The 23401-nt window shown below is 34.6% G+C and overlaps 1 protein-coding gene across 1 annotated transcript in view; it reads left to right on the plus strand.

Moving 5' to 3' along the window:
* LOC129276376 (lysophospholipid acyltransferase 5-like) overlaps positions 1-21094 on the plus strand; it is a 29240-nt gene extending 8146 nt beyond the window's left edge. The window contains exons 2-11 of the mRNA XM_054912755.2: positions 630-736; positions 1810-1941; positions 4056-4163; positions 9135-9317; positions 10538-10624; positions 13384-13550; positions 14044-14191; positions 15170-15328; positions 15699-15811; positions 19993-21094. Of these exons, the coding sequence (XP_054768730.2) occupies positions 632-736; positions 1810-1941; positions 4056-4163; positions 9135-9317; positions 10538-10624; positions 13384-13550; positions 14044-14191; positions 15170-15328; positions 15699-15811; positions 19993-20011 (1221 nt within the window). The 5' untranslated portion in view covers positions 630-631 and the 3' untranslated portion in view covers positions 20012-21094. The remainder of the gene's footprint in view (positions 1-629; positions 737-1809; positions 1942-4055; positions 4164-9134; positions 9318-10537; positions 10625-13383; positions 13551-14043; positions 14192-15169; positions 15329-15698; positions 15812-19992) is intronic.
* The last annotated feature ends 2307 nt before the right edge of the window (positions 21095-23401 follow it).

Genomic DNA, 23401 nt, shown 5'->3' on the forward strand with positions numbered 1-23401 from the left:
CTTAATTTTACAAAACAGTTATATTCATCTTTGTCGGTATGCAAATGAGGAGACTGATGACATCACTCACTTACTATTTCTTTTGTATTCTATTATATGAAATATGAAATGCTCCAATTTTCTCCCTGTAGTCGTGTGAAACAACAATTAATTCCTCCCTGAACATGTGCAATTAGCATTGTTTAACTATATGGTTCAATCAAGGTGGTCCTTATTGTTAAATCTGTAAAAAATGAAATATTGTGTAATTCAAACAATAAAAAACAAAAGAAATAGTGAGTGAGGGACATCATCGACTGTCTCATTTGTATGTCACTGAGTTGTGCATATCACTGTTTTTTGAAAAATAAGCAAAATTTAAAAATGTCATAATTCTTTCTTATTTTACATCCGATTTTGATGAAATTTTCAGCATTATGCTTGTTTGATTTCAGCATTATGCTTGTTTGGTTTATTCAAATCAACACTTTTCTGGGGGTGGACTTGACCTTTAATTAAGTACTATCCAGAGGCCTACTCTCATGTGTATATGTATATTATGATCTTAAGTGGCAAAGTGTGCATGTACCTACTGTATAATTTTTAAGAGGAAAGGCAATGCTGGTTTTTTTTTTTTTTTTTTGCTATAGGAATGGATACAGGATATCTTTTCTTTTGTTCTATGTTCAACTACATCCTTCTCTTCCTTGTTGGTGGTACTGGATCATCAGTTATCATTTCCTTTCTATTTAATCTGGTATGTATAAATCATCAGCATGTACAATTTTCTACAAACAAATCTTGAATAGAACTTTAATAGATTTGACAAATACTACTAACATGACTTTTGACAATTAAAAATCCAATAGACGTGTAGGAAATACACCCACCCATATTTTGTTAAATTTGTAGATTAATACTTGAGACTTTAAAGATACTGTATGAGCCTGAGAACATTCCCATCCAATTCTTATATGAAACGCTATTTTTGGTGAATGCATATATTGGAAAGGAAAGTAAATCTTAATTATATACAGTGTTAGTTTAATAGTGAACCAAACAAGAAAATGCCCTAGTTCATGCTGAGTGTTGAACATAGACAACAACACCACAATGTCCAGCGAGCTCAGAGAAACCAACTATATGATGAATGTAATATTCTATCACCTGACTTTACAATTAAATATCTAAAAGATGGCAGAATTTGAACACTTTTAAACATGTTAATTTTCTGGTGGGGTTCACTAACTTTTGAGCACCACTGTATAGCATTTCTGAGGAACGATTATCTAGTTTCCTATTGAATAGCACACTATATATTACCCCAACTGTAGCTCCAGCTGCCAAAGGCGCTTGGTGCATTCAAGGAATTAATCCTGCTGGGTATTCATTCACCTCACCTGGGTTGAGTGCAACACAATGTGGATAAATTTCTTGCTGAAAGAAAACACGCTGTGGCTGAGATTAGAAACAATGTTACTCTCATTGAAAGACAAGATTCGCAACCACTAGACCCCAACCTTGTATTATATTTGTTGTTTGTTTCACCCTGCATAGCAGAAGCAAGACCTAGGCGCTTCCTTTCTAACAGCTGCAGCCTAGTCAACATCAAATCGTAACCAAGGTTAAGTTTTTGAAATATAAACATAACTGAAAGTACATGTATAAGGATTTATTTCATGAAAATTGGACATACATATAGGGGTTATCAAGTAGCACTGATCATGGGGCATGAGTCTGGTCACATTTTGACTTATAACACAGCAATGCATCTTGAGGTCTTTTGACTGAATATACTGAACTACATGTAGATGTTTGTATTCAATTCAGGGTTATCTGTTGGTTTCATACGCCATCTTTGCTTCTAATGACTATGATATGAACTGGACTACACCCCAATGTATCTTGACCCTACGAATGATCTCAGTAGCTTTTGATCTTTATGATGGGCATAAACCTGTGGTAAGTAGTGGCAACATCATAGTGTTTCCTTTACTAGTATTTTTTATACGCCCGTCCTAGACGGGACTTATTAAGGTATCACGCTCGGTGTCCGTCCGTCTTTCCGTCCGTTTACTTTTCCTTGTAAATGCGATAACTTCAGTTTGACTTAACATATGCTCATATAATTTGGTGTGTATGATACTAGCATGAATCCCAGGAAGCCTTTTGATTTTGAGGTCAAAAGGTCAAAGGTCAAGGTCACAGTGACATATTTTCATCTTACACTTCTGCAGTCCCTTGTAAATGCAATAACTTCAGTTTAACTTAACCTAGGCTCATATAATTTGGTGTGTATGATACTAGCATGGATCCCAGGAAGCCTAATGATTTTGAAGTCAAAAGGTCAAAGTCACAGTGACATGTTTTCATCTTAACCTTCTGAAGTCCTTGTAAACACAATAACTTTAGTTTAACTTAACCTAGGCTCATATAATTTGGTATGTATGATACTAGCATAGATCCCAGGAAGCCTATTGACTTTTAGGTCAAAAGGACAAAGGTCAAGTACACACTGACATGTTTTCATCTGACCCTTTTGCAGTCCTTGTAAAAGCGATAACGTCAGTTTAACTTAACCTACATATAGGTTCATATAATTTGGTGTGTATGATACTAACATGGATCCCAGGAAGCCTATTGATTTTGAGGTCAGAAGGTCAAAGGTGAAGTCACCACCTTACACTTTTCTTGCTTGACCAATAACTCTATTTTCCGCGTTACAGACTGGCGTATTATGTGCTCGCCTTAGCGACACTCTTGTTTTAAGTTGGAAGTACACGCATGATTGATAACATAGTGCTATTAAAGCCAATGTCAATTCATAAAATTACCTACGAATATCTCAAATTAGTTAATCTAAATGTAAGGGAATCAGTATCACACATAATTCATCTTATCATGAACAGACAATTAATTCTCAAACTGAGATCAAAGTAAACTTTGAATTAATAGGGAATAAGCATGTAAGACAGAAGGCTATTTCTAAGAGTTTCTGGCAATATGATTCATGCAAACATGTAGATAGTACTGTCCATCATTTTGCGTATGGTATTTCCACTCTGTAGAAAGTTGCTTGTGTCAACACTTTCTTGTCTCAAATTACTGCAGTATTAGGTGTATAATAGTGAATTAATTTATTGTAATAATAATAATCATCTAGTGCTGTCCCTTTGAAATAGGTTGGCAGCTATGTATCTCCGTTGCCTTCTGTCATAAACCCTTGTTCTAACTTCTTCATAACCAAGATAAATATACGGTTACACTTCGTAATTCTGAAGGTTTGTAATTCCGAAACACGTAAATTGCCTACACCTCGATGTTCGTAACTCTGGAAATGAAAAAGGGTTCGTTAATCCGAACATTTGTGGCGTTTTTCCGAAGGTTCGTTACCAAAAAACAAAATAGGGTTCGTTATTCTGAAAGTTTGTTAATCCGAAAATGAAAAAAAAAAAAAAATACACATGTGAACAACACACAGTCCCAAACATTCTTAATCCATTTGCTCTGGCAGCAATTGCTCAGAGTAAATCAAAAGTAAGATGCTTGATCCACGTGCCAATACATGCTTCGAGTACTACACTGATATCATCCTCCGTTGAAACTATTATTGCATTATATCCTGTTATTTTTTAATACAACACCGTTTTTGTTACTAAAATAGATTAATTTTATTTTCGGAAAAACAAACCTTATTTAATTTTTGGACTAACAAATCTTCAGATTAACTAACCTTTTTTTTCGTTTTCGGACTTGTAAACGAACCTTCGGAATAACACACCTTATTGTGTTTTCAGATTAACAAACCTTCGGAATTATGAACCCTCGGAATTACAAACCTTCTGAATAACGAACCTTTGGAATATTCAAACCTTTGGAATAACGAACCTTTGGAATTACGAATGTAACCCAATTATACTGTAGCAATTGAAATAATGAAAATCTATGTGCAAAACAAAAAGATGTTTGCCATTTGTCTAAAATAGTTTGGTTCCTTTCTTTCAACTATAAATTCCTATTATTTAACCAGTATCATTGCTTGATTAGTAATTTATTGATTGATAAACTTTTGACAGGAGAAGCTAAGTTCAGAGCAGAAGTCATTATGTTTCAAGGAATCACCAGGCCTCTTAGAGATTGTCAGCTATTCTTTCTTTTTTGGCTATTTCTTAACTGGACCACAGGTTAGTATCGTTCCCTCTAACATTCTTCTTCTTGAGTCTGTTAAAATTTTTCCATTTGCATGATAATCAACCCATACATAAAATAAGAAATTTGGCCAGAAATGCAATTATTGTTTGATTTATGAATAATATCGGGTTCCTGAATATTACTTGACTCGATGTGCAAGTTAATTCATGTAATTTCCCAAAACTTTGCAGCCGGGAGTCACAAATTTGATCTCAAGACATGATGATGAACAGCATTTGTTTAGCTCCCATTTATCTGTGAAAAAAAAAAATTCCCACTTTTTATGTGATACCAAGAGATGAAACTTATGATAAAAATAAAAGGTAAAAGTGGAGATGAAAACAACCAAGGGCTGGGATTTGTTAAGAAAGAGAGGAGTCTTGACGCTTCCCTTTCAGCTGGTTAGATAACAGATAGAACACCTGAATAATAAATGTTTAAAACTCAAGCATTAGAACATTGTATCCCCGCGACTGTTCACTATCTCTTTAATGGCTTCTCAACAATGTTTAGATTCCTGATGCTGTTCATGAGTGAAAGCAAGTATATTTTTTTACTGCAAAAATCATGCAGAAACACCCACAACCAAAATACTTAATGACAAAGGTTGTAAATCATGGATTCAATGATGACAGGACATTAAAATACTTGCAAATGATTAGGACTCACTAAAATATTGAATTTTTGTAAGAATCTTATTTTCCATTAATCGACTCTGGGCATAGTGCTAAATTTGTAAACATGTTTGGTGTCCTGTTTCTAACACAAACTATTCATGAGCTTTCTGATTTGTATTGCAATTTAACCAATATTTTTTAATCAGCAGAAGAACGGTGTGTCACATTTAACTTCAAAGCAAGCATAATATTAGATATCTTTTGTTAGTAGCATGGGCGAGATTGAGGTCTGCAATCAAGTTTAAGGTCATTTATGGTCTTAGAATCAATTTTATGAAAGAGCCCACATGTATGCTTTAACCCCAAAAGGACTGGGGGGGGGGCATGATGGCCCCCCTCGACGCTTTGCATGATATTTCTGGAACGCTAAAAGATAGCGCCACAAGATTTTACGATTTTTTTCTTTGAAGTCTCGCACAACTTTATAGCATCGCGACACCACGTGACTTTTTATGATACAATGTTATGCCGAAAGTGGCTCATTTTTATACATCGTGTACAAATTCTATGGGAGATGAAATTCATAAAAAGGGTGATTGTTTTTTATTCTAATTGGTGTGCTTAATCAATTCAGGGTTTAATTTAGTTGTTAAATGGTTTGTAATAATTTCCATTGAAAAAACAATGAAAACCACTAGAGAAAAAAAATAAAGAAATACATAAGAAATTCTAAAAACAAAGAAAAACATAAGGAAAATGTTTTGAAATTTTTCTTTATGGAATCCTTTAAATAAGAATACAAAGATGACTTCTGGGAGAAAAAAATGAAAATTTGAAGTGAAATTGGGTGTTAAAGAAGAAGTTCACCCTGACAAAAAGTTTGTTGTAAAAATAGCAGAAAAAATAATGAGAAAATATTGCTGAAGGTGTGAGAAAAATCCATCAAAGAATTAAAAAGTTGTTAGAATTGTAATTATTTGATTTGTGACGTCATATGCGAGCAGCATTCCTACATAGCGAATGGTAGAAAACTAATGAAATGTCATTTTCTAAAAAAATTGAAAATGGTTTTAACTGTACCCTCTGGATATCAATAGACAAATTATTTCATATCCAATCATGAAAAGAAAACAAGAATAAGTCACCAGGAACCATTAAAAAATGAAATTCATGCATTTTATATTACATAACATATGGGGTAGCTGCTCATTTATGACATCACAAATCCAAAACTTAAAATTCTAATAACTTTCCAGGCCTCTACAAAAATTGTTTCCATCACGCAAGTGATGAAAAACTGCTTTCCCATTAGAAAAAACTGCTTGCCCAATTTTTTTTCTATTTTGCTCTAAATTATTCTTTTATGATGGTACTACGCTTAATTTTAAAGGTCAAGAGAAATGACAAATGAGAATCATGCAATGTAGAAAACACACATAGGTCTCTAAGTTTATTTTCAGCAAAGTCATGATATCAGTTCTTATTGCCATAATAGACATGGATCTGCTAATTTTTACTCAGTTTTGCTAGTAGCTTCACTCACACTACCTTTAGAGCTATAAAACTGCGTCACTGCCCATCGAGATGACAAAAATTACCAATTTTAGTCTGACGACTCATTATTTACTGAGGCTGAGTCATGAAGTTTGCAGCGAGCTTGAGAATCAGCGCAGCTGGCTCACTCATAATGTAGCGCCGATGTATAGAATATGCGCACACGGCAAAATAATGAGTTCCTAGACCTTCATTTTTGAGGAGCGCGATCGCGCCAGCGCTCCTCAAAACAGCAACTTGCCCGATTGGGCAATTGACTTAGAGAAATGCTTGCCCACATGTCATTTTCATTTGCCCTGGGCAAGTGGGTTTGTCGCACCCTGCTTTCTTAATCTTTATCAGATTTTTCTCAAACCTTCACCAATATTTTTTATTATCATCTATATACATGTAGAGCGTTTTAGCGATGCATTAAAAACGCATATTTTGGTCTGCATCAATTGCCTGTGCAGTATCAGAGTGTATCCCTAAAAAGGACCAAAATCCAAAGAATATTCCATAGGATCCTGTACAAAATTTTCCATTGAATATGAGACCGTATTCAATAGTCTAGCAGGCCTCTACAAAAAAAATTTTCGTCACTTAATTTGCTTGCCCGATAGAAAAAACTGCTTGCCCTATTTGTTTTTAATTTTTTTTTTATTATGACGGCACTATTATTTTTAAAGGTCATACAAAATAATAACAATTGAGAATCATGTACAGTATAAAAGAACACACATTTAAAAGTTTATTTTCAGCAACGTAGGCCTGAGTCATTACGTTTATTTTGATTTTTTTTCGCTATTTATAAATGGGGCTTAATTCAAGGTTTAAAAAAAAACCTTCAACAAAAGTTGCTAAAATTTCATATTTTGCATCTTTAAATCCACGAAATGGTTATCTGTTTGCCATATTTCCTTAGAATTGTTTTATTTAGATGGAAACTATAAAGAAAGCCAGTGAAAAATATTCAGCTCTTTATTGACTCTGAAAAAGATCGCTTTATGTTGTTAAAAAAAATCAAGTGGAGTGGCTAAAATTTCACATTTTGCATCTTTGAATCCATGAAATGGTCATTTATTTTCCATATTTCCTTGAATTTCTTTTTTTAATTAGTTGGAAACTATCAAGAAAATGAAGAATATTCACCTCTCTCTTGTCTTTTCTTCATAATTTTATGATGTTACACTCGGTCAATATTTTTGTTATTGTAGTCCCGCATGTAGACTTTCATGGGTCTTTTTTTCATGGTGTTGCAGCATTGATCGTTGATCGTATCGTTTGATCGTTTTACACTTGGTCAACACCATGAAAGTCTACATGTGGGACCACAATAATAAAAACATTTACCGAGTGTAACATCATCATAAATCAGAGTAAAGAAAGAGCTGAATATTCTTCATTTTTTCAGTAGTTTCCAACTAAATCAAAACAATTTCAAGGTAATATGGAAAATAGATGGCCATTTCATGGATTTTTGCAAAATGTGAAATTTTAGCCACTTTTGGTGCTTTTTGTTTTTTGGTGTGCATCGGCAAATTGCTCAAGTAGCGCATGCGCAGTCATTGCACACATAGAACGTAAGATGCGATGGCACTGTTTTTCGAACGAGGTACCTGGTGATAAATTATTGGTAATTGGTGCTGATTTTACATCAGTTTCCACTGTTTTTTTTTACTGGTTTGACATAATCTGAGAGATAGTTGTGATTATCCAAAAGATATTGAAATTTAGAGGGTCTACTGATATTTTATTTCCAAAACAACCACTTGCCCGATCGGGCAATTGACTTTGAGAAATGCTTGCCCGCATGTCATTTTCACTTGCCCCGGGCAAGCGGGTTTGTCGCGCCCTGGTCTAGTGTGCATGCGCGAATGCATGAAATATACAACACGTATAAAAATGAAAGCAATGCGATGCGCAGCATAGAGCACAATGGCACCCACTGACGTCATAATGAACTAAAGTCGCATGTCAACGACAACATTTATCCTAATGAAGTGATGATGCCATAATGTGATAAGTGATATGACTTGGTCAACCAAATTTCTCCCTCTTTTTTTTTTGGGGGGGGGGGGAGTGGGGTGGGATAGATGATAATAATTATATTGGATGGCTTATTTCATGGAATACCAGAAGTAGTCCACTCGTTAGGGCTAATATACCACTCGTCTGCGTTTCGTGGAATATTTGCCCAAACTCTTGGAATATTTCTGGTATTCCATTCTGAGCCATCCAATATAATGTAATTATTTTTTCTGCTACCTTTACAATAAACTTTTCTTGAGGGTGAACTTCCCTTTAAATATGCAAATAATGTTATTAATGAATAAATTTGCATATTATATTCATAATAAATAATTATTTTCAGAGATTTTTTTTATACTGGCTTGTAGTTTTATGTGGTAAAGAATGTGCATGCCAGACTTTGGCACAATCACACGAACGGTGGCCGAGATCAGAAGGGGGGGGGGGGCATCATCATCAATACATCTCAAATAGCCCAGTCCTTTTTAGGGTTTAGATATTATATCTATTAAAAGTAAATGTGAAAACGATTTTTGGTGGCCTTCCATTCATTGTTGAAGATTCACTTTTTTCCTTGATATAATTTTGCATATTTATAATAAATTGTAATTGATTTTGAAGTAAATATTATGAATGATTGAAAAATGAATGAAAAATCAAATTTAAATCAATTTCGGGATTGATATGTGTTTTTTTTTGGGTACTTTGTTGGCATGGTAATTGTGTTCTCATATATTACTAACTATTGGTGATATTTCTAGTTTATGACATGTTTTTTCCCAGTATCCTTTACGTCAATACCGTGACTACATGGATGGTAAACTACTTGATAATGAATGTGGCAAGCCTTCAGACACTCTTCAGCCTGCTATGAGAATCTTCACAATCGGCATGATTTACTTCATCATTGAAATCTTACTTGTACCATCATTTCCTGCTACTTATCTCCTCACTGAAGAATTTGCTGTAGGTTTCTATTTTACTTGGTTTGAAGTGTGTACCTTTTAACGTTTGCTGGGATAATCATGAGATATTATTTTCTTTGATGTAATACCATTTGTGCCACAATGAATGAATCCAGGGTCCAAGTTGTCAAACATGTCATTATCCAACAGCACCGGTATACAGATGGGGGGGGGGGGGGCAACTGCCTAAAAAAAGTCCCTTAAAATTAAAGGGATAATGGTAATGTATAAAATTACTTTCTGTTTATTCTGTGAAAATCATTTAAAAGGAAATGTTACCCCGTACGCCATGTTATGTCCCATAATTTTTTTTACTCATTTCGCCACTTTCTGACAATACATGACACATCGATACTAAATGCATCTACTTATATGTACCGATTCTCATGGTAATTTAACAGATGAGGTATTTTATAATGTACCACAAGTTTTCGAGGATAACAGCGTCATGGACATGTGGATTCATTCATTGCAGTCATGCCATTAATTTTATGCAAATTGAATCTTACATCACAGCATAGAATACCTCCTGGTTTTTCAAGAGTAAATACATCCCTTATAAGATTAGAATAGAATTATTTTAGAGAAGATACTCTTTCATGACATTAAGAATAATTTTGTGTCCATGACAAGTTTTTGACTTGCCTGCATAGCAGAAGCAAGACATACATGTAGGCCCTGCTTTTCCAATAGCACTGGCATAGTCAACATTTTAACCAAGGCTAAGTTTTTGAAATGCCATATAAAGTATCTTTTTCATGAAACTTGAATATAAGGATGATCAAGTGTCACTGATCATTTGGCATGAGACTCCGGTAAGCAGAAATGATAGGTCACAGAATCAATGAACATGTTTTGGTATCTATATTAACCAGGGTGCTACATAAGCACTTGCCTGATTGCCTGGGGCAAGTAAAAGTTAGTTGGGCAAGTGTTTTGTAGTAAAGACAAAAACTACTTGCCTGAATTGGGCAAGCAAAATTCTCACAGTAGAATGACCAAAATTAGGGTCGATGATATGATATTGACCCTAATTGTGGTCATGGCAGGCAAGATAAAATCACTTTGGAAAAAGAAATGCAATAACAAGGTAGATCAGTTCATGTCAAAAGAGAGAAAAGGTCAATGGTTTATAAAACCACAAAACTTGTTTGAAAAGGGATGCAAAAACAAGAATATATAATGATCTTTCACTTCTTTTTTTTTTCATTCTCCTTCCAGCAATCATCATTCCTGTACAAGCTCTTCTACATTTGTCTATTTGGAAGGTTCACCATCAACAAATATGTGACATTCTGGTTGATTTCTGTAAGATTTAAGTAATCATTGTTTTCAACAAATAAGCCTGTCTAAGCTTTGGTAGAACATTCCAATATACCAAAATAATAAACATATATGTTGCCATATAATATGACATGAACATTTGTATTTGATTTACAATGATTTGTGAACATGATAACATTGTTAGAACGAGAGGTAGTAGATAGGTTAAAGAATCCGTTAGGATTTATGTCTGTACCTACATATGTACGAAATCTATCCCCATGATATACATTCACTAAGGATATAAGCGCTGTTGTGCCCTGCCCCCCTTAAGATCTCGGACGCAAATCGCGCTATCGCAGTGGAATGGTAATTTTGAGTGAAATATGTTTTAAAGCATTCTTAACTACAGTGTATTGTATTAGAAAAAATTCTGGTAACAAAATTAATTTCTTATCTATGTTGTAGTTTTTTTTTAAAGATTTCTTACATAATTCTTTGCTCTTTTTCTTTTAATTGTCTCACCTGAAAGTTTGTCAGAGACCTAGTAATTGATTTCCCTGTTAGTCTTTTCCAAAATGTTAAGTTTTTGTTTTACTTGCTTCTATTTCTGCATCAAATATGTTCACACTTGGTGTAAAGATCCTCAGGTAATACCACAGGTTAGTTCATGAGAATGATTCTGTCAAATGTCATCTACGAGTCAAAAAGTAAATGATATGAGGTCATGGTCATCCTTTTTCACGTTTTTGTTTAACCTGCTCTCATTTTTGTCTCACCTGTATAGCAGTGTGAGACTATAGGCGCCGCTTTTCTGACGGCGGCGGCAGCTGCGTCAACACCAAATCTTAACCGAATGTTAAGTTTTTGAAATGACAGCATAACTTAGAAAGTATATGGACCTAGTTCATGAAACTTGGCCATAAGGTATTAAGTATTACTGAACATCCTGCCTGAGTTTCATGTCACATGACCAAGGTCAAAGGTCATTTAGGGTCAATGAACTTTGGCCGAATTGGGGGTATCTGTTGAATTACCATCCTAACTTTGAAAGTTTATGAATCTGATTCATGAAACTTGGACATAATTGTAATCAAGTATCACTGAACATCCTGTGCAAGTTTCAGGTCACATGATTAAGGTCAAAGGTCATGTAAGGTCAATGAACTTTGGCCATGTTGGGGGTATTTGTTGAATTACCATCATAACTTTGAAAGTATATTGGTCTAGTTCATTAAACTTGGACATAAGAGTAATCAAGTATCACTGAACATCCTGTGCGCATTTCAGGTCACATGACCAAGGTCAAAGGTCAATGAACTCTGGCCGAATTGGGGGTATTTGTTGAATTACCATCATATCTCTGTAAGTGTATTGGTCTAGTTCATAAAACATGGACATAAGAGTAACCAAGTATCACTGAACATCTTGTGCGAGTTATAGTAGTTTTCAAAGTCAGCACTGCTGCTATATTGAATCGCGTGATGCAGGTGAGACCGCCAGAGGCATTCCACTTGTTTTATTTCTGCATCAGTTATGTTGACACTTGGTACATCTGATCCTTTGATAATACAACATGTGTGTCCATGATGATGGGGTCAAAGGTCTTCTAGGAGTCAAACAATCATATTGCACATTTTATTGATCATGAAATCAGGCAAGACTCATGGTTTGCAAAACCAGCTTATTTTCATTGTTTTTATATGCCCGTCCTAGACGGGACGTATTATAGTATCACGCTCGGTGTCTGTCCGTCTGTCTGTCCGTTAACTTTTCCTTGTAAACGCGATAACTTCAGTTTGATTTTAATCTAGGCTCATATAATTTGGTGTGTATGATACTAGCATGGATCCCAGGAAGCCTATTGATTTTGAGGTCAAAAGGTCGAAGGTCAAGGTCACACTAACATGTTTTCATCTTACCCTTCTAAAGTCCTTGTAAGCGCGATAACCTTAGTTTAACTTAACCTAGGCTCATATAATTTGGTGTGTATGATACTAGCATGGATCCCAGGAAGCCTATTGATTTTTGAGGTCAAAAGGTCAAAGGTCAAGGTCACACTGACATGTTTTCATCTTACCCTTCAGCAGTCCTTGTTGTAAACGCGTTAACTTCAGTTTAACTTAACCTAGGCTCGTATAATTTGGTGTGTATGATATTAGCACGGATCACAGGAAGCCTATCAATTTTTAAGGTCAAAAGGTCAAAGGTCCTTTGAAGGTCACGCTGACATGTTTTCATCTTACCCTTCTGAAGTCCTTGTAAACATGATAACTTTAGTTTAACTTAACTTAGGCTCATATAATTTGGTGTCCGTGTGTATGATACTACATGTAGCATGGATCCCAGGAAGCCTATTGATTTTGAGGTTAAAAAGTCAAGATCACAGTGACATGTTTTCATCTTGCCCTTCTGAAGTCCTTGTTAATCTGATAAATTTAGTTGAACTTTACCTAGGCTCATATAATTTAGTGTGTACTATACAAGCATAGATCTTAACAATTCTAATGATTTTGAGGTCAGAAGGTCAAAGATGAAGTCACCGCCTTCCACTTTTCTTGCTTGACCAATAACTCCATTTTCCGCGTTACAGGCGGACGTATTTTGTGCTCGCCTTAGCGACACTCTTGTTCAGCTTAGATTTCAGGATTTAAAAAAGCTCAGTTTATGATACTATTCGAAATCTAAATCTACAATGATAGTGGCATTTAACCTTGGTTTGACAGACTTTCCCATGAAATTGGTGTTTACTGTAGCCACATTGATTTATCTTTTAACGAATCTCTACATTTTGTTTTATTTAGGAAGGTGTATGTATCTTGAGTGGCATTGCATATTCAGGTAAGGACAAGGAAGGGAAGGCAAAGTGGACAGCTTGCTCAGGGATTAAACCTCTAGCATTTGAGACTGCTTTGAGTGTTAGAGACATGGTAGCAACATTCAATATTTCTACTAATACATGGCTAGCGAGGTAAGTCAATCAACACATGTTATCTTATATCATTCATTTACATTTAATTGTATTACATGAGGTAGTTTTTTTAATCAAATTCAAATCTGTATTATCTCATTTTCCAATGGCTGTTTAATAATGTCGGATAAGACATAAAGCCTTTTTTAAGTTTTGGTAACTGCAATAAAGGTGTACACTGTGTATCATTGTTCCAGGGAGATGTTTCCCAAAGATTTAAGTGTGACTTAATAGTCATACTTAAATTTTAAGTTGCGTGCAGTACAATAGGTATCACCGCATTGGTCAGATCATGCTAAGAGGACGAGCGCTACCGCATACTAATCAAATAGATTGTGCGTTGCATATTAAATGCACTTCGGCATTTAAGAATGACTCTGAGTCCCTTTGTGAAACACCCCCAGGATATCCCTTGAATGTCAAAGAGAATTATAATAAGATGTTTTATATTACCCTACTGTTTCCTTTAATTTTTTTTTACTTTGCTTTATAGGTATGTCTACAAGAGGTTGAAGTTTCTAGGAAATCGCTACATCTCCCAGATAGTGTCGCTTTTATTTTTAGCTGCATGGCATGGCCTACACATTGGTTACTACAATAATTTCATCCTAGAGTTTTTCATTGTCATGTTTGATGTTCAGGTGGGTTCATCAGTAAAACAAAATGTCATATTTCTATGTGTTAAAGGGGAATGCAAGTCCTGAACGACGGGGAAATAAAATATGTATGCAGTTTGCAAAAGTCGTTTTTATTTACAGATAATCAAAATCATAATTTTCTTGTGCAAATAAAAGTTTTGGTAGTACGACATTCCATTGTACTAACTCGGGTAATTCATGCATTATGAATGTTGCGATGGGTTCCAAATGAAAGAAGAGAAGCATATCTTTCCATTCATCTCATGAAGCAAACTTATTACCATGATAGCAATAACTTAAACTGAATTACAGTTTTGTTTTATTCTGGGATGCCCTGTATAACAGACTAATGTCATTTGGTATCAAAAGAATTTACTGCTTGACATTCATTTTTACATGCAGTCTTTTGTTTGCCTTTTTGTACAAATGATTATTCCCCCGCCGTAATTAAGAAAAGAATTTACACATTAGATACTCACAAGAACATGTCTTCTTTTATTGACATCCAGTCTGAACATGCTGACTAGTTTTTCACATAACATTATACCTGTACTTATGAACATATTGGGGTGCCAACATGTATAATCATGAAGCCTATTGATTTTAAGGTCAAAGGTCAAGTTGCCACCTTCCCCTTTTCTTGCATGACCAATAACTCCATTTTCCGTGTTACAGGGTGGCGTTTTATGTGCTCGCCCTAGTGACACTCTTGTTTTTAAATTATTTTTAAAGGCAAATGCCTACAAACCAAAATTTCAGACAGTAAGTCCTATGGAATGAATTATTGTACTGTTTTACTGTTTATTAAATCTGCATCGTTATTGCACATGTTGAGAGAAATGTTTTGAAAAGTTATTGAAATAGTATTTTTTTTTACATGTGTCAGGAGTACTGTATATTCAAATTCTGAAAACCTAAGACAATGTGCTGTTGGTATGCTGTATAATATGTATGTGCCTTTTTATTTTTTTATTTTAACAGGCTACAGAGCTATTTACTAAAGTGCCTATTCTCAACAATGTTTCTCAACATCGACTGATGTCTCTTGTCAAATTGGTGGTATTGAAATTCTGTATGCTTCTCTTCATGGGATATCCACTTGTTAGCTTTGTCTTACTGAAATGGTCAAAAATACATTTGGTAAGTCTGTACTTTATTATTACCATTATATTCATTTAGTAATGGTTGTTTTAGTACTTTCTGAACCATTAATTATTATTTTGTTAAGGATTATTTATATTTTGTATGTGTTTGTCTTTGTTCTATTTAGTATCTCTTCCTCATCCCTTCTTTACTGGGCTGGAACTGCTAAAATCTATCAGATCTTTAATACCAGTCTACACTCGAAGTCTGTTTTGTTCATTATTTTAACAGTGCATTATTTTAACTTTGTATTGTTGCTTCTTGCCGCAATTTTTTTTCTCCATATCTTGCATAGTTGAAATTCAGTTTCAATGATTATACTGCATAGTTTTCCTGTGTTTGATGTAATCATGATTATCATTAATAGGTTTACAAGGAAGTCTACTACATTGGACATATCTTCTTTGTGATTCTGTGGCCAATATTCTCTTTTGGTGTCATCATTCCTTGGTTTAAAACACAGAAGTTAAAATCCAAAGAGTAAGTTATATTATTAATGAGTACAGACTCCTAATCTCATTTTAATCCTAATATTAGATTCCTTGTTTCGTGCATAATTTTTTTCTTTAGGTAAAGGTGTTTTACACTGGGTGTTGCCTGACATGAAGATGATATAGAGTACCAAAGTGATGATGACAAAAAATTTTGCATTTCAGCATTTTTGATAATTAGCCCTATTGAAGTCAATGTATTCATGAGGTCATATCTCAGACCCCATGAGCAGATTTGCACCAAATTTTGGTAGTGGAGGTATCACATCATGCTCTACCCAAATATGGTATAAAAAATGCTGAAATGCAATATTGGAAAGTTGATGACGTCACACTTCGGTAATCTATTGTGACATTGAAACTTCAATGAATAGTCGATCTTAGGTTCATGATATATCAACTATCACAATATTTGAGTTTTAATATGGAAGCATTGTGATTTAGCAGTTAGGACTCTCACCTAGTAATCAGTGTTCGAATCCCAACGCAGTCTAGCATCCTTTGGCAAGGCATAAATACACACTTTGCCACTTTTGTCCCAGGTGTTAAATGGATACCCAGTAGGATGTGAAAGCCAATGTAGTATGCTTAGCATTTGAGTCTTTAAACTCTTGTAAGAGTCTTGTCCAGGGAGTGGAAACAGGGCATAAATTGTATGTGGGCATGCTAGGATCCTATGACCTGGGTCATAATTATTAGAATATAAAGTGCTTAGAAACAAAGTGTAATAAGCGTTGTATAAATGTAATTATAAGTTTTTACTTACATGTACAGTATGTGATTCAAATGAGAAATCTGCCTCGGATACATGTAGCTATAAAACAAACATGTATACATGTACATTATTGCCATTATTCCAATCCAAATCACCAAAGTCCTAGGAAAAAGGGTTATAAAGATTTTATCTCTTCTCAATCATTTTATTCCCCCATTTCCCTTCTGTAAGTCCTAGCTGAAATAAAGTGGAACTTGAATATTAACTGACAATATTTCACCAGGTCATTGGGGACGATATATCACCATAGTAGATATTCAGCTTGCAACAATCAAATACCCAGTTATGAAATATTGACATCTTTGTGCAGCTCCTATGCACCACTGCCGCATAAATTTTACTACGCAATGCCTGTGCGATCATTTGTGACAAAAGAAATGTAATGTAACAAAAGATTTTTAAAAAGGAACTTGTTTCATTATCTTATGTTACGCCTGCATAAGGTATTAAAATAGAATTTGTAATAATTCTTTTTAATGCTACATCACTGTTTTACAGATAATCGGTTAACAAGTTACAGATATATATTTTTGTAATCCTGATTGTTAATATATTTAGGATTGTTCACATTGATCAGAAAATAGGAAGAAAAATAAAATAAAATTACAATCTTGTTATGAGGGGAAGAAATGATTCTATATTGTTTTACAATCAGGGTATATCATTATAACATGCCTTATGTGCATCATGAAAAGAGAAATGTTTACTTCATTCTCAAATTTACAATTCTAAGCTACTGTACACTGTTAGAGCAACCATCAAGCAATAAAGAATACACATTAACTTCTCAAACTTGACTATATCTGATATTTCAGGGCCAAAATTACTGTCTCATAACCATGGCAAAGGTGGTGTCATCAACATTGAAATCTTACATGTATATGAGTTTTTTAAATGGGGGGGGGGGGGGTAAGCGATACACACAGTCTATTGGAAAGACACGTTTCATATTTCAAAGATGAATAACTTTGGTTTACAGGGGAGGGGGGGGGCTATAGATTTAATTTTAGTCTCATTTAAAGCTTGATGTGACTAGTATGATAATGCAACACTTTTTCACAATTTATTTCAAACAATTAAGAAAATTCCCTAAATCCGTGTATGAAATTTCTCGCACAGGAGCTCATTATGATGTGATTTTTCCGCCAAATGGAGACGTATTGTTATGAAATTGGTCTCATTTGAAAGCCGGGTATAAGCTGTATTAGGGTAAACAGTATCAGCTTTTATGCGTATCAATTCGTGATGCAGCACTCGATATAACAAATAAAACAAGGGTAATTGAGGGATGGTGGTTGCGGTGCACATTACATGTGACTCTATGGGGTTGTTAAACATGCATAACTTTGGTTTTCAAGGGGGTAAGACCTTTGATTTTGGTCTCATTTTACAGATAAATATAACATGTACTGGATAGCAATACACCTCTATACACACCATACAGCGCGTCCCAAAAAAATGTCCCTCTGATACGCGGCTGAATTACTTCAAAAAATAAAAATTATTCTCAATGAAATGTATGGAACTAGTAAGCTCATATCATGTTCTAACCTCTATAAAAATTTCATTGGTCTTGCTTCAGTGGTTTTTAATACACAGTCTATTATGTAACAGTGGTGCTTTTCAGCCCATTCCAAGTTTGCATGCATGCAACACTGCTGTGTGTTCTGCACTTTCTAGCATATCAACCCCCTTTGAACATTCTTACCAAGAATTTCCCTGATCTGACCAGGAAAATCTCCATGACCTACCCAGGCTCATCAAATCACAACCTTGAGCATGTTCAGAGGGGCAAAAACAATATTTGACAGTTCATTTCATGTTTGATAACAGGAGATGCACAATGATTAGGACAACTGGTTATTTCTGTTTAATGCCTAATTCATGCCTAATATTCTGCATTTTTGTTTTCATTACTTTTTTTCAAGTTAATAAGCTATTGTGGTTAACTTAATTCAATATAACTTTTTAAAAGAAAAAGGGTAAAAATTTTCTCTGGTAAAGTTCCTTTTCGCAAAGGGTGATTAACTTGCGGATTACCCTTTATTTTTCAGCTTATTTTACTCATCCATCATTCACATTTTCTTTCCAAGTTGGTGCACTGATTCCCCTTATCAATCATGAAACAAACTCAATTCTTATGTTTCATGTCCTTCTGAACATGCCCAAGTTTATGATTTGATGAACCTGGATATGATTAGGGAAATGTCCCTGCTCAGATCCTAGATGTAAAACTGGGGGTTAATATGCCATAGACAATGCAAAAATGCATCAATGCTGCAAACTTGGAATGGGCTAAAATGCACCACTGTTACGTAACAGAGTGTTTATACCAAACCGCTGAAGCGTGACCAATGAAATTTTCATAGAAGCTAGATCATGAAATGAGCTTTCTACTCATGAACATTTAATTGAGAATACTACCACATTTTTGGATTAATTCAGCCCTATGTCAGAGGGACATTTTTTGGGGGCGCGCTGTAGAATCTTGAATTAATTTTGATTCATTAGAAATTTTAAGTAAAAATTGATCATCAAATGCCAGTTTTAAATATTTGAAATCTACATACATTTGCATGTCAAAATGATCTTGATAAAATGAAATATGGATGTTTGAAATAAAATATATTGGGGGTCCTAAAAAATCAAACATTTCACTTATTACAGGTCAACCTACCTCATTTTTATGCCGTTTTTGGAAACGTGAAATTTCCTTTCGGAAAAAGTATACTTTTGTATGGATAGGGACATTTTTAAAGTTGTGACAATTTTAATACCGAGAGGTGCGCTATCATTAGATTTGGGTGACGTTACACCAATGTTCAAAACGCATGGCCACATATATTATGATTTTTGTGACTATTAACCCCAAATGGGCTACTAATTCTGTGCAAATAAATATTGGGGCAATGAATGGGACTAAATTGTTTATAAAAATCATAACATTAGAGGCTAATGAATTAAAAAAAAAAAAGGAATCCTGCTCGCATATCCTTTTCCATTGTTTGATTTCTTCATTTAAGGTTTGAAATTTAATATAGGAAAAAGTTCAAAATTAATAGTGAAATTCTACAAGATTTGATGCATAAAGATACGATTGTAACTTTCACATCCAATAGTAGCTACCATGGTTATAATACTCACAGTCAATCAATGTCTGGGAGTTACCATACGGTAACCATAATTGTATGTTATCTGTAATGGACCCCTACAACCTAGTGTAGATTTTTCGTTTATTTTCTTCAGTGTACCAGTTCTGACAAAATCAAAATAGGCTTCAATGGAATCGATGAGGAAACAGTGTGTTCAGTATTATTACCAATAAATGAAACAAGTGATTTTAGAGGGTTTTCATGCAATTGATTATTCCTCTTTTTTGTTTTCTACCATTCCAGGAAAGAAAAGACAAAATGATGAATGAACAATGGGCGATCCACATCTATATTCTTCCCAGCAAATCATTAAGGAAGTTAATATAATGATTGGCTGCTTTATAATTTTGTTTTTCATCCACAAGTGGTGAGAAGGTAGGGTATGGCCAATATATGAAAGTTGATATGTGAGCTGACACATCAACACCTTTCCCAAAAGCTAAAAGCAGGGTTCCTGGCAAAAACCTGAGAAACATTGCTTTAGTTTTCGGGTTGTCCATCCATTTTTTTTTCAAGTTGTTTACTAAATAACCATGTGACATATCAATCTGTAACTTGGTCCATGTATTCCAATTTTAAAGTATGTATATGTGATGGACAATGATTTAATGGGTCAGGTGAACTTAGGTCAAGGTCAAAGGGGACAAGGTCAATGTGTACATTTTATTATATACAAATAATGCACGTAAGCGAGTGCATGCGGGGCCAAATAATGAACGATGTGTATAATATTACATGTATAATAATAATGATATATTTTAACCAGGGTAGCTACTACAATTCCATAAACTGTTTTATACAAGTCCCAAGAACGTTTTGTAATCTGATCCAAATCGGATCACATGATATTCAGCAAATTGCACTATTGTATCCAAAATGCACTATCCTGCACTCTGACCTCAGAGTGCAGGATAGTGCGAGTTCTGCAATTATATCTAGAATTATCTAAAATTTAGATCAAATATAGCATTCGGGGCAACTCAGTAACATGGGTGAGGGGGGGAGTTTATATAAAACAAACAATACACGCATTCTTGTGCATAGAGGACCTAAATAATGAACTCTTCTCGCACATCGTTCATTATTTGGCCCTGCATGCACGCGCTTACGTGCATTATTTGTATACTACTTGACATGATAATGTTATCATCATATAACCCTGACTTGAGCGCTTCTCTTGTTTACTGACGAATCATTTTTAGTTTAAGTTTAAAGCCAAATATTTCTTCATTTTTTATTGTGTTGAGATGTGAAGTACAGTACAGGCCACCCTCAGATTTAATAGATAACTATACAGAACACTGCATTCTGAATATAACCGAATATAACCAAAGCCCATACAGAATGGGCTTTGACAGTTTCATTACATTACACAAGCATGTTTCCAACCGGTTTTGACTGCAACCCAGGTTTGACTGCACTTGTGTGAGCCCCCAGTCGGTTTTAAAAAAAAAATTATCCTACGCCCCCCCTTGAGATCTCAATCGTGATTGCACCGAAAATTGGCACGCAGGTCGTCTGGGATATAATCTACAAAATTTTATGTCAATTTATTTCATGCAAATTGCTATTAATTGATTATGCAAATTTATGGGTAATTAGTATGCCAATTCATACTTTTTCCTCTACCTACATAAATAAAGCTCCAAATGTTATAATTTTGGGTGTAGAAACTCTTTGTGGTGTTCTTAGTAAATGTACATGAAAAAAATTGTGATTTCAGATCAATTTCTTATGTATTATATCGTTTTTCAATTTCCAATTAACTTTGTCAGGGACTCTTGAGACCATAAACAGCACAAAATAAATCCATTTAGACCAGCAAAACTAAAAATAATCATACATTTATGATTTTTGGTTAAAACACAATTTGCATTGACTTGTATATGAAATCACGCTTTTGAGCAATTTTTGGTCTGACATGCACTTTCAAAATGTTGCACAATTTCCGAACTGTGTATCCGGGCGTCTCAAATTTGGTCTAAAAAAATGCGCAAGACTGTGAGCGGCATGGTCAAAAAATTTCGTGCGGCGAAAATATTGTGCGAACCGTTGAAGGGGGGGGTCCTCTGAGGCCTGCCCCCCAGTCTAGGTAGGGTTAAAGTTTAAAGGTATACATAAAACTTGAATGTATTATGAAAACCGACTGGGTTTGACCGAAGTGCAATCAGAACCAGTTGGAAACATGCTTTTGTGATGTAATGTAACTGCCACAGCCCATTCAGTATCAATATATTTGAATGAATGCAGAATGCAGTGTTATGTTTGTATGATTTCCTTTTAAATCTGGGGGTAGCCCTAAACTTTTGGCCTGTACTGTGCATATTTATTTTTTCTAGTACAATTCAATTCCTGCTTTCAATATTTTTATTTTCCCGAGTCATTTTATTGGCCTTCTTTATTCATTTTGAAAAAAAATCTATAGATGGCAAGATGTGTTTTTACCCCTTAATATATATTGTACTATTCTCAGTTTAAGCAAACCCTACCACATTTCCTATGTGGAATGCACATGTTGTAGTTTAACTGTTGAATATGAATCACACTTTAAAGCTGTAGTACACATAGGCTACTGTATGTACATGTACTCAAACACATATATTTTGTCCCAACAGGGTCGGATCTAGCAAAAGTAGACATTCCTATAGACATATACCCTTGTGCATAAGCATTATGGCCAGGAAATTGTAATTAATGTAACTCAGTTTTTGGTATAAAACTTTTCTGACATTGTCATCAAAAAGAAAATTTTGTAATTACAATTGTTGCAGGTTACTGCTTGACCTTCCAGCAGTGTCCAGGTGGCACTAATTTGTTGCTCAAAGATTTGTGTTTCATGTACATAGCAGAAATGAGAAATAGCCTTTATAATAGTGGTCTTGGTTGTTTTGTCAACATCAAATCTTAACCAGAGTTAAGTGTTTGAAAAGTCATCATACATGTAATTTTTTGAAATTTTAAGGATCACTTTTATTACAATAAAATGTGATTACTTGTTGATACTCAGGAATTGTACATGTATATATGTTGAATGAATGTTCTCATCAGTGGCGGACAGTGACCCGGAGGAGACAAAGCATTGGAGGGGCACAGCATTGTTCACAAACAATACAGTGCCCCTCCAATGTTTTGTCTTCTCCGGGTCACGGTCCGCTACTGGTTCTCTTATTAGATAGACTTCTTTATAAAAATTTAGTTGTGTTGTGTTTTATTCACCATTTTTGTTAAAGATGTTGATTTAAATCCCTATATAGAATTCCAATGAAAGAAAGGTTTCACAGAGGTACAAGAGTTTTTCAAGTTCTTTATTAATCTTCCTTTGATTGGTATTAATTTATGAAGGAATGTATTAGGGTTATTTTCATGTTTAACATTGATTGCATAATGTTCATTGCATTGCTATTTTAGAAAGTGCAATGATAATATTTAAATGCTTTTATTCAGAAACGACAAAATATACCGTATTTGAACGGAATGTGTCTTTGAATTTTGTTTTTCAAACAAAGGGATGTGTGTTTGAATTCGAGAACGTAAGTGATGTAAGTTTCGTAATTATTCATTAATAATCTCCTCACAATCAGGAATGTTTGGTTTCCCTGTGAACATCCTACAAACTATTGAGGGAAATGGTACAGACCATGGAAAGAGATGT

This window comes from Lytechinus pictus, chromosome 14 (assembly GCF_037042905.1).
Source record: "Lytechinus pictus isolate F3 Inbred chromosome 14, Lp3.0, whole genome shotgun sequence".
NCBI classification, from domain to species: domain Eukaryota; kingdom Metazoa; phylum Echinodermata; class Echinoidea; order Temnopleuroida; family Toxopneustidae; genus Lytechinus; species Lytechinus pictus.